This window comes from Fusarium odoratissimum (genome assembly GCF_000260195.1).
Source record: "Fusarium odoratissimum NRRL 54006 unplaced genomic scaffold supercont1.6, whole genome shotgun sequence".
Lineage (NCBI taxonomy): Eukaryota > Fungi > Ascomycota > Sordariomycetes > Hypocreales > Nectriaceae > Fusarium > Fusarium odoratissimum.
The window spans coordinates 1387773-1412824 of NW_022158692.1; the positions used below are offsets into that span (position 1 = coordinate 1387773).

The window sequence follows — 25052 nt, forward strand, 5'->3', positions numbered from 1 at the left end:
GAGGAGGATGGGGATGATTATCAACCAGGCGGAAGGTGATAAACCAAAGGTCAGAGGCGAGAACCTGCGCTGATGGTTGGTGAAGTAGCTAGTGGTCGGTGAGGACTGAGGACCCCTACGGGTGGACAGCCGAAGACGGATGGGATAAGACGAGACGAGACAATACTACCTGACCTTAGCTCAGAGGCAAGGTTGAGAGGTAAGTAGGTAGTAGGTAGGTATCCGAAAGGGTGCGTAGAGTATAGACGGTACTTGACTCGTTGCGCGCCTGCACTGCTATATCGAGCCAAACACAAGAGTTAGTGGATGTGGATGGGCGAAACAACTGATGGGATTCGAGACCGAGGACTCGTTCGCAATGAAGAGAAAAAGAAGAAGAGAGGACAAGAGGAACAGAAAGGACGGGAGAAAGACGAACAAGAAGCTACGGGGGATGCGTGTGACAGCGAGCGATGGTGACGGCACGAGCAATGGCGATCACGGCCGGGGATTGGATTGCACGGGTATGATCCAGCGATTCTACACTTGCCTTGCCTTGCCTAAGAGGCTACAGCCTACAAGCACAGCTAGCACCCATAAGAGAAGACCCAGAGTTATTGCCAGATGGGGCTTGCTGGGGTGCTTGATGCTGGTGCGACAGGGCAGGATAAGGGTAGTGGAGGACAGAGAATGCGACGGGATAGGAATAGGTAGGGTAGGGTACTGTACTGTACCTAGGACTAACTGGACGCTATCCTTACACTGACTGGATGGATACCGATAAGCCTGGCAAGCCTGGGGGGTATGTTGAAGGCCAGGCCAGGTGACTAACACGGCACTGAAGCGAAGCTTTGGGCCTTTGGTAACGATCCAATCTGAGACGTTATACGAGCGCCAACCGTTGACCTGAGTCGAGGACCGTCCGTACTCGCTTTTAGAGAGGATGAGCGTGATCGGAGATAATCGCCCCCCAAAACCGTGGACGCGGATAGGGCGGTTAGAGAGGCGGACGACAGCGGTGACTCAATGGAAGGAAGGGATGGTTTGATGTTATCGTGCACCTCCAATGCATTGGCAATGCCTAGAGTCTAGAATTATGCAGGTTGATGATTCGTACGCGTTGCTGAATGGGGTGTAGTGTCTTCCGTGCTGTAGGTACAGACGGGAATACAGAGACAGTCCAAGGCTCCAAGTCAAGAGAGGTCGGGACAGGCTGATCGGGGTTGCGTCACACACACACACACCCTAGACGCAACTCTGGTACCGACTATTGTATTGTAGGTACACGAGGGAGTTACGCGGTGGTCGAACAGATGCTGTGCGAGCAAAGTTTGTAGAATAACAACAAAGCACAGGGTACAGAAGGTTAATTGAGTTGAACAAAATGAATTGCCATATGAAGAAAAGAGCAAAAAAAAGAAAAGAAAAGAAAAGTATGGTAGAGATAACAAAGTGGAAAAACCAGGCAGAAAGTGAATGTGATGAGAGGTGAAGTGAATGACTGGTACGAATCAAGCCCAGTTAAGGTCGGGTTTTCTAGAAGGGGGAAAATGGGGAATGGCTACGTGCAGTGACTGTCCAGGACGGTAGCCTGTAACTAGCCCGGCTGTAGGGGGCGCGTTACCTCAGGCAGCCCAGGGTGCTTAGCTCCAAGCTCCAAAGCTTCCATCCATTCAAAGTAAGGTAACCCTTGAGTACCTGTTTAGTGTGTGAACTGCCGCAGGCGTCAGAGGGCCCTGGAGAATCTCCAATCGACAGGGATGTTGAGTGTCAGGGGGTACATGCGATCTGTGTGAGAATCAGCCTCAAATCGCAAGTACCTCTCAACTCGGCTCAGAATGACAGCCTCACGAGTGGGTGTGGACGACTGAGACACACTCACATTCACGCAGGGGGGATCATTGGAGATCGCAGAAACAGTGAGTAAGTGACTCTGGCTGTCTGACAGCAGATAATAATACCAATAGACATTAATAATTAAGAGACAATGATCAAAAAGGGTCGGGTTTGCGGGGGATGACCTAGAGGCTAATCGATCACTTTGGGTGACCCCGTGATACACCCAAGTCCAAAACAAGACCAGGGGATCAAAGACAAGAGCGGGATGAGAAGAGACAAAACCTGGAAGAGCCAAGCGACGAGTGAAAGGATGAATCAGTGAGTCAGTGAGTCAGTCACTCACTCACTTTACATTAGAAAGGGAAAACAACCGACAACCGCCGCAGCCTCCTTTCTCCATCCCCAGCAAGCACCCAAGTCTAAAAAAAACAAAGAGGAATCATGCGGTGCATGATAACGATAAACTGAAAGTGCAATACACGCTGAGCTAAGCTATTCCGGGCCAAGTTCGACCACCTTCAACTCCTGTCAACGTTGTGAGCGCCTCGTGAGGAGGTGTTGTTGCCTGAGCCCGATGATGTGATGCATCTGATCTGTGGACAATAAGACAAAAGCCTCCTTTTTCTCAAACTCAATTTGGTCAAAACATCCCGTCATCGTAGGCTGTAACAACTGTTGTTAGTTGTTAGCCTTGAGCTGGCTTGAGGTACGAACAGACACAGGTACAGGTACAGATACTGTACCCACGGACGGATACAAGGTTATGGATGCCGAGGTCGCCCGGCCCCACTGAGCGTCTCTCACGCGTCCACTTTCTCCGGAAGCTTTACCAGGAATTGAGCTCCATATGCTCTGAAACTTGGACCTGGGAAGTGGAGGATGAAACATGTCAATATCAAGTCTTGAACAACCTTGAATTGGCTTGTTTTACGCCAGCCAAGTTTGCGAGACTCCAAAGCATTGAACACCGATCGCAGTTAAGGTATGCATGTGCTCTCCAAGTACCGTACTCATGCTCTCACCACCTCAACTGCTATCAGCCCCCATCAAGACTGGTCATGTTTCTCCATCTACGCCATGGCCCGCCATAGCGCTCCCTGCCACGAGGTGCGACCAGCCCAGTGAGAAACATTGGCTGATCGTCGCTGATAGTCTGGAGAAGAAGATAGGACAAGGTCCGGTCCGGCAAAAGAACCAAACACTTTTGATATTGTCGCAGATAAATCTTGACCTCCCTTGTTTGGGCAAGGTTACGTTAGAGCCAAGCTCGTGCTCGTGGAATACATGGCTGAGCTCAGATGGCGAAATAATTGTTATTAATACTGTAATTCGATGCTGGTCACGCAAAGCGCATGGCGTCAGCGGATGCTCACTCGCTCGCAATAGGAGGCGTTCCGTTGCTCTATAATGCACGGCAGCATGGCTTTCTCCGTATCGAAGACAAACTCACAATAGTACTGCGGCCCACGAATAGGTGTCAATTCGCCCGACCAAAGAGCGTTATCATTATCATGCCCATGCCCATGCCGCAGGCGCCGCATAAAGGTACAGTACCGTACCCTGCAAGTTGTGTTCCTTTTTTGGAAACCAGGCAGACGAGGCCCATTAGGTTTCCCCGACTTTTTGAGTTAGCAGTAGGACTCGGGTCTAAGAAAGGGTGGGCAACCTCTGAACTAATTGGATCATGGTGAGAGTGACGTTTCCGGATACTGATGATGGCATTGAACTGGTGAGACATGGTAACATGGACAGGACAAGTCAGGAACAGAAGTGCCCGCTCACGGTGCTCATCACTCACTCGCTCCCATTATCACGTCAACTGAACACGAGTCGCGATGATTCCTAAGCAAAAGAGGTACAGTCGAGTCAATTCAGGACAGCTAACTAAACACAAAAAAACAATACAAATACAAATACCGTCATCACGCACACCCAGATCGTCATCTTCTCGTCCTAGATCGGCAACTATCCCCCTGTTCCTTGACCGACTGGCTGCTTGAAAGCCGCTAGAACAAGGGAGCATGTTGCCTCGTCAACTTTAAATAAAGGAAAAGAAAAAAGGCATCATGTGCTGAAACACTCCCATATTATTAACAAAGAAGTAAGGAATAGTGACGCCGACATGGGCAAGTCTGGCCTCAACTGTTTAGTTAGTTGGGACACTTGAGCTTCCTGTCTGATACGCTTCGACTATCTATCTCTTGGCGTTCCCGATGCATCTCAATCGAGTTAGTGAAAACCTGGAGAAGTGATCGATCCATTGCTTCTTATCTCTCATGTTGAACCCCGATATTTCTCTTATCATGGATGTGTTGGACATGTGCCTCTCTGCCTTCTCAGTTTGGCATACCGAGAATTTAGGAACACACACCAAAGTCCCCAATGCGTTCTCATGAATCGATAGAATACGACCTTGAATTGGAGTCCTTTACTCTTCACCCCCACGATCATTCTGACCTTGTGTGCCTGGCTAAACAGTCAACCAACCACACTCCAAACACGTGGATCTACTCAACGATACTGTTCTCATCCCTCAAACTCAAAGCAGCCACTTAGGGATCGATACATGTGCTTCTCTCCATTGCGCATTGTTCATGTATGTGATTCTACTGCGGTTTGCTCAATCTGTAACTTGCTCACATCGAGTCGCATTCTGCGAGTTTCACGAGACAATGATCCTCCCGTAACACAACGTCTTCTCTGCCAATCGGGCCAACATACAATCGCCCAGATAATGTGCAAGATTGTCTCTGCCTATCACGAATGGCCTCATCCCCCACCACCTCTTACCGTAGTATCCTTCAAGTAACCAACAATACGGGCAAAGCCTCATGTATCAGGCCTCAAACAGGCACCCAGCATGACCTCCCAGCCATCCCCACATCCAATACCGCATGCCACGCGTTCAACAAATACAGTGCATGATTCGTAAAGGCTGCTGCGTTACAGTGCACTTTGAGCCACTCATGCGTCAATTTCAATTGGATGTTGTGTGTTACCGCTCCAAATGCCGCCGAAGGATCCGTCGAATCGGCGGCTTTATACCGGCCCTTTCGCCGTGCTTCGGGGCTCCGTAACGCCGTGTTTCAAGATCCACCGGACGGAAAACACGGATCCGATTGCGGGTTTCACTGTTACAGGTCTACAGGTGTTATCGTATGTTCAGCTTTCAAAAATGTCCCTTTTATCCGACAATGCAAGTGATGGAAGTATTCCTGTGTAGAAACGTAATTACGTCGTCTCATGGTAAATCGACTACAGCGAGTCAGGGGCGTACCTTAGAGCAGCATACCAAGACAATACCTTGGTCGGCACAGTCAGCTGTTACCCACACGTCGTTTTCCTTGCCGATTGCGAAAGAGAGAGGATAAACCTCCAAGATGACTAAGATGACTTGCCAGGTAACTTATGTAACATTGTTCATGTATCTGCGTGCACTTGTCTCATGATAGAAGGGCGGTCTTATGGCTGATCGATCTGCCGTGCCGAGCCACGTAGGGAACGCTTTTGGGGAAATATCAGTGCTATTGTGCAGACCGCTAACCGCCGGTCTGAGATGATGGCAATATGTTACAATGACAGGTTTGTGGCCATGACGAGGGCATCATATCTTCCTCACCTAAAGCTACGCTAGGCAAGTCTTTCATTGTCAATTATCTGGAGATAACGGCGTGCACAGCAGAGTGACAGATAGATCATTTCAGCATTTTTATTCAATTGGGGTATTCAACTTGTACAAGGCTTTCTAGCCGACATGGAATCCCAAACGCCGACCAGAGTGCTGTTCTCTGGTTATGCAGTTCGAACATACATCAATCATCTCGCTATGGTTTCCGAGCATAATACCCGTGCCTATTTATAAATAACAAACGCCGTTTTCCCTTGTTTTCCCATCATATCCATATCTTAAAGTTTAGGCCGCGTCTAGTGGCCCTTGGCTCGCTCAACATTGGGAAGCTCCTTGATAGCCTCAGAAATGATCTCGAGACCCTTTCGGAGCTCCTCCTCACTGATCACCAGAGGAGGCGCAAAGCGGATGATGTCGCCGTGAGTAGGCTTGGCAAGAAGACCCTTGCTCTTGAGGAGCAGGCACAGATCCCAGGCAGTTCGGCCGTTGGCGGCGGACTCGTCGATGACAACGGCATTGAGCAGACCCTTTCCTCGGATCACCTTGAGGATAGGGGTGTTGAGAGCCTTGAGACCGTCGCGGAACATGTTACCGAGCTTCTCAGCCTTGGCAGTAAGATCCTCCTCTTCCATAATCTCAAGAGCGCGGATTGAGACGGCACAGCCCAGGGGGTTACCACCGTAGGTAGAACCGTGAGTGCCGGGCTCGACGACCAGCATGACCTCCTTGCTGCTGAGAACGCAGCTCACAGGGTACATACCACCAGAGATGGCCTTTCCGAGGGTAACAAGATCGGGCTTGATGTTGGCCCACTGGGAGCAGAGCATGCGTCCAGTTCGGCCGATACCAGTTTGGATCTCGTCGCAGATGAACAAAACGTTGTGCTTGGTGCAGAGAGCCTGGACCTTGGCGAGGTAATCCTCATCGGGGACAACAACACCAGCCTCACCCTGGATGGGCTCGCAGATGAAAGCAGCAGTCTCCTTGCCGTGAGCCTCAAGAACCTCCTCGAGATCGGCAATGTTGTTGTATCGAATGGCCTTGCCAGTGGTGGGGTTGAAAGCACCAACATTGGGGACATAAGGGCCGTAGTTTTCTCTTGATTCGGGGTCGACTGACAGAGTAATGGCGGTCATCTGGAGCATGTTAGCAACGTTGCTTCTACTTTTAGGAATATTCGAACTTACGGTTCGACCGTGGAAGTTCTCGGAAACACCAAAGATCCAAGCCTTCTCCTGAGGAACACCCTTGACCTTGTATGCCCACTTGCGGGCAATCTTAATAGCAGTCTCAACAGCTTCAGCGCCAGTGCACATGGGTAGAACCATGTCGTAGCCGAAAACGCTGCGGACCTTCTCAGCCCACTTGGGGAAGACATCGTTGTAGAAAGCTCTGGAGCTGAGGGTCAATCGACCAGCCTGATCGGCAAGAGTCTTGACGAGTTCGGGGTGGCAGTGGCCCTGGTTGACGGCGCTGTAGGCAGAGAGGAAGTCGTAGTAGTGGCGGCCCTCAGGATCCCAGACGTTGATGCCCTCAGCGCGGGAGAAGACTACGGGGAGAGGGTGGTAGTTGTGAGCGGCGTACTCCTCTTCAATGGCGATGGCCTTCTCGGTAGAGGTTGCATGGAACCGAGAGACGGCCTTTTCAGCGTGGGGAGACATTGTGATGGGATGTGACGTCAATTCGGTGTTGTAGTTGGTAAAGTAAAGTAAAGTAAAGTAAAGCAACAAGAGTAGAAAGTGAGGATATCGCGAATCAAATTACTTCTTGTTGGTGAATTGAATGGAGAGAAGACAAGAACGATTGGAAGTTTGAGGAGAACATGGCTGCTCTTTAAGGACCGATAGCGGGTTGACGGTTGTCGGCAAGCGGAGGCTTGTTGCGGACAGGAAAGAGACAAGATATGATTTCTTAGGTAATTATTACAGCAAAACCAAGTCTGCCTCTAGAGTTGCTTGTCGACACTATACCCCTAAGTGCAAGTGGGAGCGACCAAGCGTGGGAGTGTGCGGGCGTGGTGTTGCGAAGTTGAGGTTGTGACGAAGCTGATTGGATGAGAGGCCCGGCGGAACTTGGCGGATGACCTGCCGCCACCGGCCGAGATGCCCGTGTTCAGTTGATACAGTGAATATCTTGTCTTTGTCTTGTCTTGTCATGACATGATGGAGAGGGGCATCGCTTACGGTCGTATTCAAGACATGTATGGATGGATCTGTTTGTCTCGCTTCTCCAAATCTAGATCACTCCTTTTCGTGGTATTCCGAAGACGTCGAATTACTTTATTTGGTCTACGCCGCAATTTTAAATTGCCCGACATCGTTTCATTGGACATGATGTGCATCCATCATGAGTAAAAGAGGCTCTGCTCTGTGAACTCAGTGACAACATAATCTGGGGAGAGGTGAGGGGAATGAGGGGCTCTAGAACCACCTGACATGGGTTCAATGCAGGTCTAGACTTGACCAGCGACCCTATTTCTTGGATACCCAATGAAGAATTCTCTATTACTGTGATCATACCAGATGATAATCTGTGTCATGTCTATACTCTATACCTGTTGTGTATTGACCGTAGAGAGAGAGAGAGAGAGTATTTCCTCTCTGAAAACAGAGTTTGTCTCAGTTCATTTTACTGCAGCCATCAAAAGTGCCACACGACCAAGTCCAAACTATTTGCTTGCTATTGAGTAACAACTTCTCATCCTCATATGACCCCCAACCTGTCAATTGATATCGATGGAGTAATTAGATAGAGAACTAACCAATGCCATTTCCCAGTGTGTTCCCAGTTTGCGTGTATTCGGCAAAATCTTAGGCCTTATCCTTTACCGCCAGATGCCGCCCGTTCCGCCACCTCCGCCATTTATCAGCGGAACTGTCTTAACTCCGCCTGAGCCGCCAGAATTACATATGTAACATTTCGTTTCATGATGTAACAAACGATTGATATGTCATAAGCTTAGAGAGATAGATTATTTTATTCACAGTAGCAGAAATATGTTTTTATTCGGCGCTTGTTGTACCGAAGCAGAATAGGTGTTAACCACCGTACAGGTCCTCCAGTTCGTCTCTAAATCACATCAGCTCCAACCCTAGAGACAGTCGAATACTCATGCTTATCCTACGTAATAGCTAATCAAATGTTATACAGACGCTTATCTTGTTTCTTGTCATGTTTCCTGCTTCACGCTGAACCGCCATTCGCTGTTCCATTTAAGCTGTGGCTTGTGGCCAACGTCGGTTCAAGGCCACATGACAGAACGTTGCCAACCAATCAGCAGCCCAATCAGCGCCTGAGCCACACTCTCACAATAAACAGCTGTCTCGTTAGAATAGTCCAACCCCTATCGACGCACTATACTTGGCCATCACTCAGTGGACATTATGTCGTCCGCGACGGTTTCAAGGAAAGTCTTAGACGAGGCTCGGAATAAGAGGAATCGATCTGTTTTCCTGCGTGATATCATTGTCATTCGACTCATCAACGCTTGGTGGATAGCTACCTTTTTCCAACCAGATGAGTTCTTCCAATCTCTTGAGCCAGCTTGGGATTTGGCTTTTGGCTCCAGGAGCGGTGCATGGTTAACTTGGGTTTGTTTTTTTTTTTTTTTTTTTTATCTTCTCGTTTATATCTACCTGTCGTAGAAACACCCATGTGTGTTTCCTCCTTCATATGTGGTTGTTTTACCAGTTGCGAGGTGACAACACACCACTTACACCATACCAGCTACTACAAGTTCACAGTCGATTATAGCCACTAACAGAATTTGTTAGGAATGGAAACATCAACTCAGAACCTCTCTTCACCCAGCTCTCTTTGCCGGGGTCTATCTCATCGCAGACTTCATCTCCAGCCGCATCCTCCCTATAGGCATCCTCCGCGCTGCCATCCTCGTCGCAGCCCCGAAAGCCCTTCAAGCCGTAATTGCTGGTCTTGGTGACTGGTACACCTGGCAACTCGCCGTGTCTATTTATGGAGCCAACAGCAATGTCTCCTTCTTTGCAGTAAGTTATATATCCAAGTTTCCAGGCCATTGACTGACTTGATGGGCCAGCTCTTTCTTCAACTCTTCAACCCCTGGCAATGGTACTGCTCTACACGTACCTTTTCCAACTCTCTTGAAACGACTCTCACTGTTATGGCGTTGTATTATTGGCCTTGGGAACTTGTCAGTGCTGCACAGACAACAAAGGAGAATCCCAAACCCACCCCTGTTCTCAAGAGTCTCTGGTCGCTTCGTGCGTCTCTGTGCCTGGCAGCATTGGCCGTCGTTCTTCGACCGACCAACGTCCTCATCTGGGCGACTATTGTCTTCTTCACCCTCACCCGAATCTCACTACAAGGTTCTTCACCGCTCACAATTTCGACTGTGTTTGTATTGATTCGCGAGGCAATTCTCTGCGGCTCTCTAATCTTGGTCATTTCCATCGCATCAGATCGTCTATACTTTGGCTTCTGGACATTCCCTGCGTACAACTTCCTCAACTTCAACCTCTCCAAATCCCTCGCTGTGTTCTATGGCCGCAATCCATGGCACTACTACATTCTTCAGGGTCTCCCTCTTATCTGCACCACTAGTCTTCCCTTTGCAATTATGGCTCTGTACAAGTCAAGTGCATTTGCCTCATCAACGAGCCAGTCTAATACACTGAAGACACTCGCATATACCGTCTTCACAACTATCGGCGCGCTTTCACTCATCTCTCATAAGGAGGTTCGCTTCATCTATCCTCTTCTTCCAGCACTCAGCATCCTCTCCGCTCCCGTTGCTGCCTCATTCTTCACTTTCCAGCCAGATGCTACAACCAACAACCCCCGTCCTCGGCCTCAAATCCGCAATAAGCACTATCTCTTGGCTGCCCTGGGCGTCAACGTCTTTCTCGCAGGATATCTGTCTTTCTTCCACCAAACAGCCCCCCTCAATGTTCTTACATACCTCCGCCATGAGTACGAACGCATCCACCCAGACTCAGTTCAACTCGCCCAGACTTCTCGCTTCTCTGTTGGCCCTGGGAAAGACGAAGAGTTATTCGCCCTTTTCCTCATGCCTTGCCATTCTACCCCTTGGCGATCCCATCTAGTATACCCTGGTCTACGAGCTTACGCCCTCACTTGTGAACCACCTCTTCACACTGAGCCAAACACTCCTGAGCGGGAGAACTATCGTGATGAGGCCGATCGCTTTTACGACAACCCTATTCCCTTTCTTACTTCGGAGCTATTTGGACCAGAAAAGCCACTTGCTGTCCCTCGCTACATCGTCGGTTTCGACGGTATCGAGCCATGGCTACAGGACTTCGTCAAGACCCCTGAGGCGCAGGCTCTCGGTCTCACACAGGTGCGCCCTGTTTGGAAGGGCTTCAATGGTTTGTTTAACGAAGATTGGCGACGCTCGGGAAAGATGATTGTGTGGGACACTGTTATTTACGATAACGCACCTCCAGCGAAGGAGTCGTAGATTGGCCGTGCAAATTTTGGATGAGTATTGAGTGTATACTAAGAATGTAAGCCCTTGAGCAACCAGCGTATGCATCAAACTATGAAAACTGCTTGGATTTCATATCTTTGTTGTAGTAACCTGTACTCCTTGACTATACTCCTCCACCCGCTCAAATGAAATAAAGCTCACCATCACACCAGGCTACATTACATACATGTAATCGACTTATAAGGGTGGTAGAGGGTCTAAGTAGGGTTCAGTCGATAAACCCGTCTCCCGCATATCCATCATGATGTCCATCTCATTCTCCCTAAAAATAAACTAAAAAGAAAAGGCTATCCTGCCGTGATACTACTTCAACCATTCCAAAATACTCTTCCCATTTAAACTAGAACGCTTTTCTCCTCCTATTGCTCCTGCTTTGGTGTCTCTGACTCTGACTTTACTTGCTGTTGCTCAGGCTGTACTTGCTCGGGCTGTACAGGCGATATCACTGCCGGCTGTTCAGTGGCCTGGGCTGGCTTTTCTTCTGCTTTTGGCTCCTGTGACAGCAGGGGCTGTGGCTGCTCCTGAGCGTGTTTCGGTTCCTCCGCCTGCGGTTGCGTGGTTACAGAAGCAACGGTCGGGACAGGAGTTGATGTTGTTGCAGCGGCCGGTGGCGTGTCAACATCGAGCATAGAAATGATTTTCTGAGGTGTCCGGGGGCTTTGCGGCTTTTGAGATTCTGTCTGAAGTTTAGGTTCAACTGGAGATTGAGTCAGTTCCTGAACTGGAGGCTGGGCTGGAGTTGTCGGCTGAGGTTGAGGTTGAGCCTGGACCTGAGCCGGTGGAGGAGCTTGCGCTTGAGGATGGGTTGGCTGAACAGGTGATGTGGGCTCAGGTTGAACCATTGAAACTGTGGCTGTCTGAGGAATTTGTGCCGTTGTGGGAGCCGGACCCAGTGCTGGACCGGGAGCTGCAGCAGGGTTAGAGGCAACAGCTGGAGCACCAGCTATTGCTGCAAGTGAAGCATGTTGCGTTGGCTCATCTCTTCTAATTTCCAAACTCTTTCCTCGGGGTTGGAAGCTCGAGGCGCCCAGGCCGGGACGGTCTGCCGGAGGAGGAGACTTATTCCTTCTTTGTTCTGCACTCTCTTTTGCTTCACGGTATTTGTTCCTGATCCATCCTATGGGACCCTTGGAATCACTTTCTCTGCCCGGATCGAAGCTACCCTGTCCCTCGCTCACCATGTAAGGTCGGTCAGAGCTCTCGCTCTTTCGAGGCCTATGACTGGAACTTGATATTGATAGGTTGCTGACATCGCCATTGTCGTTCTGCCCAAGGGCAAGGCGTGGTGAGGTGAGACCGGCAGAGGAGCCGTTGTCAGCATTCTTACTCCTCGACAACCGCCAACGCTTCTTTCGTTCTTTTTCTGCTTGATCAACAGTGCTGACAGACTGCTCGTCAAGAATTTGATCCAAGTCCGAGCCTTCGTTAAAAGATGAGTGCAGAGACGTTGGTGGTGACTTTTTCGACTTCAGTGTATTATCTGGGTGCAGGCTCTGGTTTGATGACGCTTGAGATGCCCTAGGAGTGTGCTCAGATGAAACATCACTCTTTTGCTGCGTCAGAGAAGCAGGATGTGCGAGTGAAGTTTCTTGAGGATTTTGCCCATGTGACGGTCGATCATGTAGTTCTTGCTGCTGCTCCAATGCTTCTCGGTGTTGTTCTTCGAGAATCGGGGCTGGTTGTTGCGGCAATGCCTGAGTTCCAGATTCATACTGCTGAGCATGTTCCATCGGGTTGGCCAGTTCTGCCCCAGGAGATGACGCAGCATTCGGATGTGTGTATGTCAAAGAGGCAGCAGAACTCTGGGCACTTGGGTTTAAGCTTCCTGGTATCCTCTTCTTCTTCAGTTTGTTAGGCTGCCTCTTGTCACCGGTATCGGTGTTGGGTGTGCTACGGAAGATGTTGGGAAGATTGCGCTCCTTGGATGGTGTGGAGGACTCCTGCGGCACTTCTAGTAGTCTCTCGTGACTACGGCCTGTTACAGGAGCCTTCGTTGGTGTGAGGTAACCGCCAGATATGAAGTCAGATGACCTTGTCGATTGGGGAGATTGTTCTATGCTCTCTGTGGGGTTGACTTGTGTCAAAGGTTCTAGATGGGCGGGAGAACGAGGCCCTGGCCCATCAGACCTCTGGAAGCGGCCAGCACCAATGGCAGGAGATTTCTTGGATGGCACGGTGTTGCTTCTGGCCAATCCACCTGTCGTTGGCGTAGCTGTCAAGGCTGGACTATTGGGCGTTGAGCTTCCGTCATTCCTGGAGTTCCGTGACGACACGGATCGGTTTCTTCGAAGCTTGCCATCTCGCCGCACACTGTTGGCGCCTGCACTCGCATTGGACGCCGATCGGCCCAGACTTGTCTTTCGAGTAGGCTGAGGGGTGAGAGGACCACTAGGTGTGCCAGACTCCACCTCTTTCTTGGTCTTTTCATCAGCAGCGGTGCCCTGCATACCAATAAGGAAGTGATCCTGGTTCTCGATCAAGAAAATGATAACACATTGGTTCAGTCGGTATTCCTCGGGAGCCATGGCATGTGCTGGGTGAGAGAGCATGCCTGGCTGGAAGATGGCAGCCAGATTTTGTGAGTTCATGCGATTCTCGTCCGCCTTGGCAGCGAAAACCGCGAGAAGGTCGAGAATGTAGAGAAGTAGCTGTCGGTTCAAGGGCGGTAGCTCCGTGATGAGTCGCTGGTACTGCAAGATGGCTGCTTTCTCGTTGAAATTTTCGACGAACTGAGGCCCCTCTGCGTCACCTACAGCTTGCTTGGTTGCGCCTCGGAGGGGGTCGCGGAACTTCTCGTATAGATCGAGGGGAACGACGGGTTCGGGGAGGTCGTTGAGATATCGTCGCAGAACGTTGGCAGCATCGTGTACAGTGTATCCATCCCAGACGAGACCCTTCCCGTATCTATCAGGTGAGTCGAATATGGTCTTAAGCTCCTTTATTCTCTTTTCCGATCCGCTAAGCCGGAATATTCCTTCGACATGGGTAGCTGAAAGGAAGCGTCAGCACAATTTCCCTGTCAGTCAGGCCAAGAGAACCAACCTTTTTCTTTGAGGAAGACGCCACATTTTGCGACGACAATGGGAACATAGCCGTAGATGTAACTCTGTCCATTTTCATCGATGAGCGAGATGGCGACGTTGGCATATGTTATACTTTGCCGCAAAGGCACTCCGAAGATGCCTTGGGGACGGGTTTCTGAAAATACGCAAGTTAGAGATCAGACATAAGAAGTGGGGGAGCAAAGCTATGTGCATATTGACTTCGTGACTGTGAGCATTGTATGTGCAACAGATTCAGTTGTGATCAGCCGTAGGCGCTGTGGCCCGAAGTATTCAAAACCGTCGAAAAGCGTATCGCGACAGGTGATAGCAACGAAACCATGTTGCTTTATGACGTTCTGACTCGAAGCTCGGCATGGTTGCGCAGTGAAGAGTGGAGGAGGGAGATATCTTACCCTGGGGTTCCTGGTGCTTCGAAGGCAGCTTGAAACCCTTCCACCATGATTTGAGATCGCGCTTGCTGGGCGGGGATGCTGCATTGTTGATTTGAAGAGCCGGCTGGTTGGCCTGGTTAGGGTTCGAGGCGGCGGACGTCATGGCGAAAGGCTGCGCGTGCCGAGAGCGAGAGCGACGACTGCGAAAGTGAAAGCGTAGAAGAATATGAGGTTGACGTGACGAGGGACACTACAGCTGGGCCGGCCCAGTTGCCAGAGTCACGATGGCTGGGCCTCAACCTCAATAGAGGTCGAGCGAGGATGCGGCGACAAGGTGCGCTGAAGCGGTGACCCGGAGCCGTGCTATAATACAGAGGCCCGGTTCAGAGAGGCGGGCGGGAGGGTGAGGAAAAGGTCTCGACTCGACCGATGCCGATAGGCGACAGCAGGATGGAGATGGCGATGCGATGCGAGGCTAGAGATCAGGAGCTAGAAATCAAAGCCTTGAGCTGGGGAAGCTCAAGCGAGCAAGCGAGCGAGGGAGTCGATGGCAACAGTGTGCGCGCCAGTCTATGATGAGACAGATCGGTCGATGATTGGTAGCGTCAAGGGCGTTAGAGCGGTACAACAGTAGTAGTGTAGGGCGTCAAGGCGTTAGGCGCTGGCTTGGTTCAGTTCACTTGTGTCTGGTAATCCAAATCCAAATCCTTGGCTCTCAGGCACGGGTTCGGGCGTAAGCAAGAATCGTGAAGGCAAAAATAGTGAGTGAGTGAGTGCGATGTGATGGTGACGAGGTGAGTCGATAAAGAAAGGAACGGCAAGAGACGCTTCGAGCGGGTCAAGGCTGTAAATTATCGCTCAAGTCAATGATTGTCACGTCGTAGCAATAGAGGAGCAGAGCAGAGCAGAGCAGAGCAGAGCAGTTGGTGGCATCAAGAGCCAGCGAGCGAGTGAACGGGAGGGAGTAAGATTAAAGAAATCCAATCCAATTGATGTGAGGCGGGGGACTTGGGACCGAAAGCCACTATTGTAGGTACCCGTAGCGTAGCGTAGTAGTGCTGGGTCTGGGGGGAGGACAATTGTGTCCAGGTACAGTACATACAGGGAGTTGGGGGTACCGGTCCGCAGGGAAATGATAGACAGAGACAAAGGATTGCGTTGTAAGACTACCTTTGGTAGGCAAGATACAAAGGCCAAGAGAAAACTGAGTATCTTATCAGCCTTTAAGTAAGACTCGACTGACTCGGTGATTATAAGGGTATCGCTTCGATATGTTTGTGTGGAGTTGAGGTTAATTCTGCAATAGGAATTGCAAGAGAATGCAGATGCAGCACTGCATAGCTTCTAATTATGTATTCATATGCAGGTAGCAAAACAAACCAGCTCTGGTAGGTACCTCTGCGTCTTTGCCTCTCAAATGCTTGACGGCGAATGTCAGGCCAGTATCGAAACAAGTGGAAAAAGGTCTGCTGTAAGTGGGAGCAGGCAGGGGAAGAACCTAGACACGCGATAATTACTGTGCTTGGTGGGTGGGCTTATTTGCGCTGAAACAGAGTGTACAGAGTACCCAATGGACAATAACAAGCTCTGTTAACGTGTGTAATTAGGGCAACCAAATTGGGACGAAAGCGAATGACCAAACGAACGAACGAGCGTGAATGTGAACAAGCGAGAGCGGGAAGTGGGAAGATGGGCAAGGACAAGGATGATGATAGAGACAAGATTGCGAGAGGGGAGGAGAAATACGAGAATGGGAATGCAGGTCGAGTTTAGTTATCCGTTCGTACATAAACTTTCAATAGTTAGACGATGCAATGGGACCCATCTCAGGTCACTCATTTTTTTCAGGTACATCGTCCGGTGTTGGTAAACTCTGAATCTCCCTCTAGACTTAATTGTCAACGGCGGACGTTATGAAGACCTGACATCGTTGTCAATATCAGTGAATATCCATCCGTACAGTTATATACAATGCATCTTGGATGCCCGCCTACGTTGGATCTGCTACTACCCATCTTCAGCCAATCCAACCTTTCTGCAGTATCGAATCTCTAATAAAAGAACTGTCATGTATAGAATAGTCAGATATTAATTGATCAATTCACAGAGTCAACCACCCAACGCCGCAAGCGGTTGCTGTTGGTGGATACTTTTGGCGCAAGCAATTGCGTTGTGGGCATGGAGATTTACCAGGATTCAAGCTTGGAACACGATCAGTTAAATTGATCACATCACTGGCTCAATCTGCCCTGTTCTGCCCTACAAGCTACAACGGTAATAGATCTCTCCACAGTGACGAGGTATTGTCGATCACAACTCTAGGGGGATACATCCGTCGATAACTTGTTGAAGCAGCTCTTATCAGTCACTGTTGAGAGAGACTCTGAGTCACTCGAAGAAAAAGGCCCTGGACTCTCAGCTGAAACCACTACTGCAACTCGACAACACCAACGAACCATAAACCATGGATGATATCCCGGCACTAAGCATCAGAACTTGGCTTATCCGTGGTCTGCAGTCTGCACTCCCAAAAAAGAACTGTTAATCTTGGTTGGATGCCTCCACTGTTGAGGATGCTCTGGAGTCTCTGTCACCGTCTCGATCTACAGGGCTGTTTATGTTGACTGTCCAAATCGAGACTCTTTTCATTTCGACTCTGAAGCTAAGACCCTAGTCTCACTTGGTGCACCAACACCAACAAGTGAGACTATATCTTGTTTAGAGAATGGAATTTGGGTAATAAAACGGATCAGCTCGATGTTTACCTTTTAGACTAGACAGCTGAACCTCTTAGTTGATGTACAGTACGTACTTCTCTTTTGATTTAGGCATGCATGGTTGGCATTGACACAAGGGACTGGCGGCTGATGGATGTTTCCATATTTGGCATGTGCATCTCCAAGGACGTTGAAAGATTGCAACCATCACACGTCAGTCTTTCGCCTCTCTTGAATCCTCTCTGTGTTCTGATTCGTCGCCTATCTCATGCTTCAGTTTTGTAGATATCGGCGAGTAACAGAAGTTCTGAAAGCATAATCCCCCTTGTATACAGCCCATGCTATACCTTAGTTTCTTTCACGTCAGGTTATAGTTCATGTACCTCCAATTTGTACGTCCTTCTTTGAGCAAAGGCATATATCTTGGTCATTGACGTCTATCTTATTGCACATCAAACACTAGGCACCATACATGGACTGCGCCTCATCCAATCCCGACTGCACTTGTCAGACGAGGTGCCGCGCCGATCAGTGTTTCATGTTTTTTGCCATCAAGTGAAAACATAAGAATAGCAATTGCCATGCTTACCTCCAACGTTTGTCTCGTTTTGGTCAGCTGAGTTACGTGGTGAGCTGTAGATGTGTGGATCTGCAGAGCATTGGAGGGGGGGAGGGGTAGCTAAGCGGGGAGGTGCTCACATGGCAGGCTCTCAGTAGATGGTTGTCTAAGTCCTCTCAGTTACCGTAACTGACAAGAATAGTAATGGCTGTTAAACAGGTTATCAAGTGTACGTAGGTCTTCAGCTGGTCAAAGAAGCTCAACTCCACTATCATGGGTACCTACCTGGCTACGTCAGAAGCTCCCACCAGAGCAAACGCTGCAAAATCAGAATAAGCATTCAACAATGAAATTGCTCCAGAACTGTAGAAGAAAGATTGAAACCAGCATACTGATGTATCACACGAGTCTGAATAGCGTCACTATAATAAACGGGAATAACAGTTGTGGTGCATTTAAAGCTCAGCCAATCCGGGGTAAAACGATAATGCGATCCCGCCGATAAGCCCAACCCGGCCGAGTCCCGAGCTCTCTAGCCTGCTTATCTCAAAATTTCAGTCTCCATATCAAACCGACAACGTCAATCCACCTCGACAAGCCTCATAACCTCGATTTCATCAACCACATCAGCCCCCTTTAAGCCGTCAAAATGGATATGTAAGTCTCGTCATGCTCGATTTACGTCACCAAGTCACAATTCTAATCAACATGTTCCAATCATAGGCTTTCCGCAGCTGAGCAGCGCACTCTTGAGCAGCGCATGCAGAAGCGCCAGGTCAAGGAGTTTATGGGTGTATGTACCCCAAACGAGTATTGCGATCGAATTGTTGCTGACGAACATGTCTTAGGCATTTGGTGGTCTTGTTGAGCACTGCTTCATGTCCTGTGTCGATGACTTCACCTCAAAGGCCATCTCAACCCGAGAAAGTGGCTGCATCAACCGATGCGTTCAGAAGTGGATGGCTTCTCAACAGCGCATCAGCGACCGCTTCCAAGAGCACAACGCCCAGCTCACAGCTCAGATGAACAAATAAACGCGAAATACTCGAGAGACGAGACATGTACGATTAGCAAGGAGGGCGACAAGGGGAAATACACACAAAATCTGTTCTGTTGATATCAGATGTGCTCCGGATTATATATGAGATCGAAAAGACGGAACGCTGTTTATGACCATGATACGCCGTGTGGCTAGGTCTCATGGCACCAGATGCACTTGTATATTATTACGGGCTACAGGCATGAGGTGCTTGGGCTTAAGCTGTCACCAAGGAATGAATTTATAACCCATTCTTACTCATTTCTGATGTCCCTTCTCGCCCTTGCAACTCAACTTGACAAGGCAGCAAGCATTTCTGATCGCAAATCTTATTACAGACCGGCGAGCCGGTTCACAGGATAGGTCGGTTCACAGGATAGGTCGGTTTGTGTCAACGAAATCAAATCAAGTCTCTCTTATGCCATTCCGCAATGCGCACATCCTATTCCAACGCCCTTGACCTAAGATACTTATAATATACACCTTGATGATTATCACTCGTTTCTTCTAAGCTCCCATGTTCATATTCAATTATCTGCTTCTTCACTTAGCACATCCCTGATGGCATCTAATTGAGCCACAGCTTTCTCCTCCAAAAGACTATCATATGCCCCTGTAGCAGGCTTCATGCCACGCCAGTCCATTTCACGCTGACCTAAGGGCATGAGTCGCTCCTTTAGCAACTTCTTTGTGCTCAACCAAAAGTCGACGTTCTCTAGCAGGTTTGCCGAGTCCCATTCCACGTCAGGAATGTCCCGGTTGTTGTTCACACGAAGAGCAGCAAGCACTCGTGTGAGGAGGGCAAGAGAGTGAACCTCGGATATCGCGACAAGGGTCAGGTAGTGCGGTGACGCCCGAGACTGAGTACGACTGGCTCCAGGTGCTTCAAACCGGTCCACACTTGCTTCCAGTAGGTGAGGGAACTGATTAAGAACGTACGCAACCTCTGGAGCAACAGTTGCACCCAAAGCTGTGAGCAAGTTCAGCATTAGCGGCAACAGTCCTTTGGCCCAGATACCGTAGCAACGTTGCACCACAGGGGAATCTGAATAGGGAGAAATGTTGGACTTCAGCATGAACTTAGTCAGATTCGCAGATAGGATGTTGCTCAAGATTCCATCGCATGCCATCTGTTCAGCAACCATGGGGAGAGTTGAGAGTTCAAGCAAAAATAGCATGCTCAATTCGCCATAGATAGGGTCGCCTTGATCCGCCAGTCTATCTGCCCATGAGTAGAGAGACGAGGCAGCATGGAGGACTTGATGCTCGGCCATGATGTTAAGGACTTGGGTCTGAGATTGATCCATGTTGGGCAGACTTATGCAGGCTTGAAGGATGGCTGTTAACAATCCTAGATCTTCAGGCGATACACTATTTTCGTTGTCGTGAATAAGGCTAACGAGTGCGCGGAAACCTCTGCCCACAACTCGGTCAAGGATATTCAGCACAGTTTGTGTAACTGTCACGGTAGTGCCCTCAAAGGCATCCTGAGATTCGGTTGCTTTCTTGCCACTGATTTGGTAGGCACGCAGAGTAACGAAAAGAGCCTTTAGAAGGGTGCGGTAGTACGAGATAGATTCAGTGCCCCAAGGCTCCTCGACTCCGTTCATGGTACCAACAAGGGTCGAGAGAAGCTGATTGATGTCCTTGACTGGCACCGATGACTTGACAAGGCGCTGGATCAACACAAGCGCAAGGCTCGCCCTGGACCCGACGAGCTTTAGGAAGATGTGTTCAGGTCCTGGAACTCCTTGGTTGGCATTGAGACATTGTTGGGCAACCTGCAGCATTTGCTTCTCCACGGTGTCGTTCTTGGGCATGCATGTTGAAAGCTCTACAAGTAGAAACTCCCAGGCATGGAAAAGGGCCTAGAAATAACATCATTAGCTATGTCCATGGTACGCAAGACACATTCACTTACGAGCTGAGCGTCAACTAAAGACAAGTTAGTGTTTGCGCGCTCCATCTCTGTCTTGAAACCATCGTCCTTGCGACCTTTCCAGCCTGGATCGAATCGTAGCATCTGATCGGCGCGTTCCAAGTCATAGTAGTAACTCTTGCCGAGTTCCCGCGGCTCCAGGATGGTCCGCTTGAAGCAATCCACAGGGCAGTCTGAATACTTGTTGGAAAAGTTTCGGGCGAAATTGTTGTGAAGAGACTTGTTGTAACCTCCAACCTCAACTCCATCACGCAAGTAGTAGTCGAGATCGCTGACAAGGCTCTTTGCCAATGTGCCAGAGTTGCCCAGATGCCGCGAGTGGTAAAGCTGCATGGCAAATGTCTCCGCAATATACGCGGCCAGTCTTGCGTCAAAAGCAGCACGGACAGGGTCAGACTTTACGGTGATACTGGATGACTTGAGGTCTCGGACATATTCTCTAAGCCCATCAAGATAAGCGGTGTCTTTCTGGAGTGTGAAGACTGTCCAGGGCCAGAAGTTCTGGGCAGAGGCGACAAAGTCCAAAATAACCAGGGCCTCGCTTATTTCTAGATCTTTCAACTTGCCAAGCTTGGCAAGCCCAGTGGCAAATACCGAGCTGGAAGAAACATCCGTCTTCTTTTTGTCTTTCTTCATTGCCTCCCTGGGGGTCTGCCCGGTAAGCAGGCAATTAGACATCCACTGTTGTCGGTTCCTCAGAATAGCCGAAAAGAACTTCCATGTGGCCTTAACCTCGCCCCTGAGTTCAAAGGGCTTACCCAGGATTGATAGGAGTTGGAGAAAAGACTTGGAAATCTGAGGCCCCAAGTAACCGAGCAGTGACGGGGGCTCACTTGAGGATTTGCCAGCATTTACAACCAAAGACTCAAGCAGCCACATGGTGGGTTTGCGGAAATGGTCAGATACTGCGCATAGCCGTGCAAGCAGGGTGGAGCTTTTGAACAGGTAAGTTTCAATCATGCTAGAGGATTGCTCTAGATAATTGGCGACGCGTAGTAGTGTTGCGGAAAATTCAAGTACTGAATTTAACTGTGCCTGTACCATCTCTACGCGTCTTGGATAGAGAGTACTGTCGGCGGTTGTAAATGCTGTGATAAGGGATGATAAAAGGGGTTGGAATCGCAGAGATCCAGTTGAGGGCGAGACAAAACAGTCGATAACATAAGAGGCGGCAGGTCGTAGGCATGAAGTCAGATTCTCAGAGGTCGAAGGATCGCCAAGACTGTAGCTATACATAATCACCTTTTGCAGGATTGGTACAACCTCTCGGAGCACTGACGAGCGGCATGTGTCAGACGCAAATCTCCAGGTTGAAGTATTCTCAAAGATGTCTACGCCTGCTTGGGCAATGGCGTAGCTGACCTTTGCCAAAACTTTATCTGCTGTGCCCAGCCATGGGTTCAGATCTGACTTGTTTCTGCTTGTGGTATGAATACCAGCTCGTCGCTGAACAGCGGAAGTCATTGCAGTGTCAATGAGGTTTGAGAATAGTCTGAGACAAGATAGTAAAAATTCGAGCCTCTCCTGAACCAGGTCGAGGCTTCCCACGACCTTGGTGAGCTTACCAGCTCTGGACTCGGAACTCAAGAGCTCGCATCGAGAAAGATATGACCACACTCTGCTAGGGTATATAGGCAGGATGGCATCGAGGAATTGGACACAAGAGTTCAGGATAGTGACGACAACGTCCTCGCTCTCCGCAAGATCAACCTGCATGTAGTAGTCCATTGTCTCGCAGACGACTGTTAGGAGATCTCTGCCACTACCCGCATCAATATGTTTCTTTGCCTCATGAAGAATATCATTGTCAGAAAACACCAAGGCGCCGGTGGACTCCCCCCCGGCGGCGTTCAGATGATCCATGCGAATGAGTGTCGCAAACAAAGAGATGACTTCGGCAGTTTCTTCTGGCTGGAGCATTCCAAGTTCAGATTGATAGCCTTCCTTCATCAGGTTGATTTCCAGTCGTCGACCCAGGAGCGAAATAGTTGAGTGAGGATACTCCATTGAGACAACTCTACCTGTATCCGTAACAAATCGTCCATATGTGCCTGCTGGTATCCGGTACGCATCGTCCTCGACACGTCTTCCTCGCCACGAAGGGGATAACGAGATGATGGGAATATCTTGCAGCAAACAGAAAGTATTGGTGTTCTCGTCTTCTTGTGCGAGCTCGTACTCTTGGAAGTAATCAGGAAGGACGAATGTGAGTGTGGGTGTTGCACGTAAAAGGTTAAGGATCATCTGAGACCGATCGCTCTCACGGAGGCTAGTAGCACTGGCGAGAGTTCGGCAGAGAGTGATGAACGGCAGAAATTCATAGGGGTATCTGTCAAGGGCTTGCCGAAAGAAGAACTCTAGTGCAAGATCATCATTGACCATGGATGCGAGAATATCTTGCTTCTCCGAGAGGTTCTCCTTGTTTGAAATGTCCCAGTAATTTCGGCCGGCGCTTAGAATCGAAAGAAGGGAGCTTACTGGTTCGGACTGATAACCAACGATGGGGTATGACACCTTAAGAAGCTCGAGGAAGACATTGCGAAGACGAGCACTGAGTAAAGGGGTCATGCTACCCTCATCTGAGGGACCCAATGCTGTTGCCATATTAGAAACAACATCAAAGACACGGCCTTGAGCCGTGACTTGCGATGCAAGCTGTTCCACCACGACAAGGTCCTTGGATGACGTCGCATTCTCGAGGAAGCCATCAAATTTCGAAGATTCGATGGAGAAGATGCTGCCCGCCGAGTTTCGTCTTGCAACCGGTCGAACCACACCTCCTGCCTCAAAGGTTTCTCGGGCATTTTGCTGTAGCAAATTATCACGCTTCTCTGTTCGACTTTGGTAGGAAACATTCATGCGATGAAGAAGAAGCGTCCAGGCGAAAATGACGGGTGAAGCACTTTCGCAATCGGCTTCGGCAGCGTTTAGTATGCTCTTGTGGACCTGTTCAAGGACGTCGGATGAGAGCAGGTATGTATCGTAGGAAGTATCTGCTTGAGTAGCATCCTCTTCTCTCTCGGAAAGATAGGTTAATGAGCGAGCTGGCTTGAGTAGTATCAGGGACACGGCGGCTGAAAGTGTCTTCAGGGGCAAAACCAGAGGCGCAATGCTCTCGTGGATCTGGAGGCATTATTAGTACAAGTCTGCCATCAACAAGTGGTACAATACGTACCGGCTGAACAGCGTCAAAGAATCTGTAGACTTCCATCAAAGAAAACCACTGGTTGACGGCAGTTGAAGGTGCAAAATCGTCGCCAAAACTGTCAACAATCTGGAATACAACAGACAAAGCATGGATAGCTTCGGTTAGAAGCGTTCGCAGCCAATCTAGTTCGACTTCCTCTGTCACCCACTTCTCGTCCGTTACAGCTTTTAGACCTGATTCGATGCGAGACATAGAGTCTGTGAGAACTTGAAGGTAGGTCGGGAGTAGGGGTTCGGCATCGTCTCGTGAGGGAAGCTTCAGTCGGTAGGTCTTGGCTAGGTCGAGATCAACACTGGCGAAGGTCGGCAGCCTCTCGTATAGCTTGATCGAGTTTGCATAGTCCGCAGACATCATAAAAAAACGGCGCTCGGTAAGATAGGTATCGAACAGGCGTCGCTGTCTCGTCTCGGGCTTCTCGAATTCAGTCCAGATCTCCTCAGCATCCAGCGCAGCCGCCGATCCTAGGTCCAAAAGAAGTCCTGACCCCTGGCCATTGTTAAGGCCGGCAGCTTCCTGCAAATTCTTCGCATCTTGAGACGATAACGGGCCACTGAGATGGCGCGCAGGACGAGACTGGTGTTCTATGACGACCACACGCAAAGCTGCGACTAGGTTGACTTTGGCATTCTTGCTGAGCCATTCGGCATCTTTCTTGATCGACTCGATATCAGGTCGTCCATCTGAGCTTGCGGGAACATTTATTGGGGCCGTTTTTGTTTCAAAGACTTTTTTCGTAGCTTCATCTGCGGGTGCGAAGGTGCTGGCAGGGTCCTCGAGAAGACGGTGAACATAGTCGTCGCTCAAAAATTCGATAACGGCAGAACTCGTAGTTCTCTGGCCAGAACTATCAGACAGCGCAGTTGCGATGAGCTTCCAAGAGCTGAGGGGTGAGTTAGCAGTGAGTTTGTGTACATAGATGGATAGGCAGCGCAAGAGACGAGAGCTGCAGAGGCAGTCAGTCAACTTACAGCAGTACCCGCTCCCCAGTCAGGCATTGTTCTAGGGAGGGGAAGTAAATGCGATCGGCCACCGGCGCCATTGCAAAGAGCGTCAAAAAGGCGACAGTGGCATGCGATGCATCACCTTGCGATTAGGGTGGATGCGAAGAAAGTTTGATTTTGATGCTTGTTGACGCGCCTGGTCGCGAATGAATGGATCGAGCTTTGGCTGGTCAACTTTTTGGACCTGAGCTAGAGAGCTCCAGTTTAGCCCAAGTTTAC

The 25052-nt window shown here is 49.6% G+C and overlaps 7 protein-coding genes across 18 annotated transcripts; 4 read left to right on the forward strand and 3 right to left on the reverse strand.

The window, feature by feature from the left end:
• Window positions 1-99: 99 nt before the first annotated feature.
• On the forward strand, window positions 100-1383 carry FOIG_05126 (uncharacterized protein). The gene has a single exon (XM_031203574.1). The coding sequence runs from the start codon at window positions 329-331 to the stop codon at window positions 743-745; it is 417 nt and encodes a 138-aa protein (XP_031067153.1). The 5' UTR covers window positions 100-328; the 3' UTR covers window positions 746-1383.
• A 1086-nt stretch (window positions 1384-2469) lies between these two features.
• FOIG_05127 (uncharacterized protein) lies at window positions 2470-3940 on the forward strand. Its single transcript, XM_031203575.1, has one exon. The coding sequence runs from the start codon at window positions 2807-2809 to the stop codon at window positions 3224-3226; it is 420 nt and encodes a 139-aa protein (XP_031067154.1). The 5' UTR covers window positions 2470-2806; the 3' UTR covers window positions 3227-3940.
• A 1384-nt stretch (window positions 3941-5324) lies between these two features.
• FOIG_05128 (ornithine aminotransferase) lies at window positions 5325-7433 on the reverse strand. Its single transcript, XM_031203576.1, has 2 exons — window positions 6634-7433; window positions 5325-6582 (listed from the first exon to the last, which is right to left on the reverse strand). Exons 1-2 carry the CDS (start codon window positions 7105-7107, stop codon window positions 5743-5745), a joined length of 1314 nt encoding a protein of 437 aa, XP_031067155.1. The 5' UTR covers window positions 7108-7433; the 3' UTR covers window positions 5325-5742.
• A 1001-nt stretch (window positions 7434-8434) lies between these two features.
• FOIG_05129 (GPI mannosyltransferase 3) lies at window positions 8435-11304 on the forward strand. 6 transcript variants are annotated; one of them, XM_031203580.1, is made up of 5 exons: window positions 8445-8499; window positions 8597-9036; window positions 9220-9450; window positions 9501-10950; window positions 11087-11291. In XM_031203580.1, exons 2-4 carry the CDS (start codon window positions 8830-8832, stop codon window positions 10902-10904), a joined length of 1842 nt encoding a protein of 613 aa, XP_031067159.1. In that variant the 5' UTR covers window positions 8445-8499; window positions 8597-8829; the 3' UTR covers window positions 10905-10950; window positions 11087-11291. The 6 variants fall into 6 exon arrangements, with proteins under 6 accessions (XP_031067158.1, XP_031067156.1, XP_031067159.1 ...); XM_031203579.1 differs by having other exon boundaries at window positions 8435-9036; window positions 11087-11304; XM_031203578.1 differs by having other exon boundaries at window positions 9501-11291.
• FOIG_05130 (uncharacterized protein) lies at window positions 9507-16107 on the reverse strand. Of its 6 annotated transcripts, none has more exons than XM_031203585.1 (4): window positions 15541-16098; window positions 14392-15214; window positions 13977-14132; window positions 10885-13923 (listed from the first exon to the last, which is right to left on the reverse strand). In XM_031203585.1, the coding sequence occupies exons 2-4, from the start codon at window positions 14531-14533 to the stop codon at window positions 11294-11296; spliced, it is 2928 nt and encodes a 975-aa protein (XP_031067164.1). In that variant the 5' UTR covers window positions 14534-15214; window positions 15541-16098; the 3' UTR covers window positions 10885-11293. The 6 variants fall into 6 exon arrangements, with proteins under 6 accessions (XP_031067162.1, XP_031067166.1, XP_031067165.1 ...); XM_031203584.1 differs by having other exon boundaries at window positions 10906-13923; window positions 15473-16098; XM_031203583.1 differs by having other exon boundaries at window positions 9507-13923; window positions 14392-16107.
• Window positions 16108-18159: 2052 nt separating this feature from the next.
• On the forward strand, window positions 18160-19055 carry FOIG_05131 (mitochondrial import inner membrane translocase subunit TIM9). The gene is made up of 3 exons (XM_031203589.1): window positions 18160-18303; window positions 18370-18439; window positions 18495-19055. Exons 1-3 carry the CDS (start codon window positions 18296-18298, stop codon window positions 18678-18680), a joined length of 264 nt encoding a protein of 87 aa, XP_031067168.1. The 5' UTR covers window positions 18160-18295; the 3' UTR covers window positions 18681-19055.
• On the reverse strand, window positions 19044-24991 carry FOIG_05132 (uncharacterized protein; the record flags this gene model as incomplete). Of its 2 annotated transcripts, XM_031203590.1 has the most annotated exons (4): window positions 24801-24991; window positions 23800-24712; window positions 20607-23747; window positions 19044-20553 (listed from the first exon to the last, which is right to left on the reverse strand). In XM_031203590.1, exons 1-4 carry the CDS (start codon window positions 24869-24871, stop codon window positions 19213-19215), a joined length of 5466 nt encoding a protein of 1821 aa, XP_031067169.1. In that variant the 5' UTR covers window positions 24872-24991. The 2 variants fall into 2 exon arrangements, with proteins under 2 accessions (XP_031067169.1, XP_031067170.1); XM_031203591.1 differs by having other exon boundaries at window positions 20520-23747; window positions 24801-24976.
• Window positions 24992-25052: the final 61 nt, after the last annotated feature.

What these genes read in the sequence shown, in the direction of transcription:
- FOIG_05127 (XM_031203575.1), top strand. Translation starts at nt 2,807, where the DNA reads ATGTGCTCTCCAAGTACCGTACTCATGCTCTCACCACCTCAACTGCTA.
- FOIG_05131 (XM_031203589.1), top strand. An exon ending in AGGTCAAGGAGTTTATGGGT is followed by an intron (nt 18,440 to 18,494) that starts GTATGTACCCCA and finishes AACATGTCTTAG; the next exon opens with GCATTTGGTGGTCTTGTTGA.
- FOIG_05130 (XM_031203583.1), bottom strand. Translation starts at nt 14,533, where the DNA reads ATGACGTCCGCCGCCTCGAACCCTAACCAGGCCAACCAGCCGGCTCTT. An exon ending in GAAGCACCAGGAACCCCAGG is followed by an intron (nt 14,133 to 14,391) that starts GTAAGATATCTC and finishes GCGTATTTTCAG; the next exon opens with AAACCCGTCCCCAAGGCATC. An exon ending in CGTCTTCCTCAAAGAAAAAG is followed by an intron (nt 13,924 to 13,976) that starts GTTGGTTCTCTT and finishes GCTTCCTTTCAG; the next exon opens with CTACCCATGTCGAAGGAATA.
- FOIG_05128 (XM_031203576.1), bottom strand. Translation starts at nt 7,107, where the DNA reads ATGTCTCCCCACGCTGAAAAGGCCGTCTCTCGGTTCCATGCAACCTCT. An exon ending in AGAACTTCCACGGTCGAACC is followed by an intron (nt 6,583 to 6,633) that starts GTAAGTTCGAAT and finishes AACATGCTCCAG; the next exon opens with ATGACCGCCATTACTCTGTC.
- FOIG_05129 (XM_031203579.1), top strand. Translation starts at nt 8,830, where the DNA reads ATGTCGTCCGCGACGGTTTCAAGGAAAGTCTTAGACGAGGCTCGGAAT. An exon ending in GCGGTGCATGGTTAACTTGG is followed by an intron (nt 9,037 to 9,219) that starts GTTTGTTTTTTT and finishes AGAATTTGTTAG; the next exon opens with GAATGGAAACATCAACTCAG. An exon ending in GCAATGTCTCCTTCTTTGCA is followed by an intron (nt 9,451 to 9,500) that starts GTAAGTTATATA and finishes TTGATGGGCCAG; the next exon opens with CTCTTTCTTCAACTCTTCAA.
- FOIG_05126 (XM_031203574.1), top strand. Translation starts at nt 329, where the DNA reads ATGGGATTCGAGACCGAGGACTCGTTCGCAATGAAGAGAAAAAGAAGA.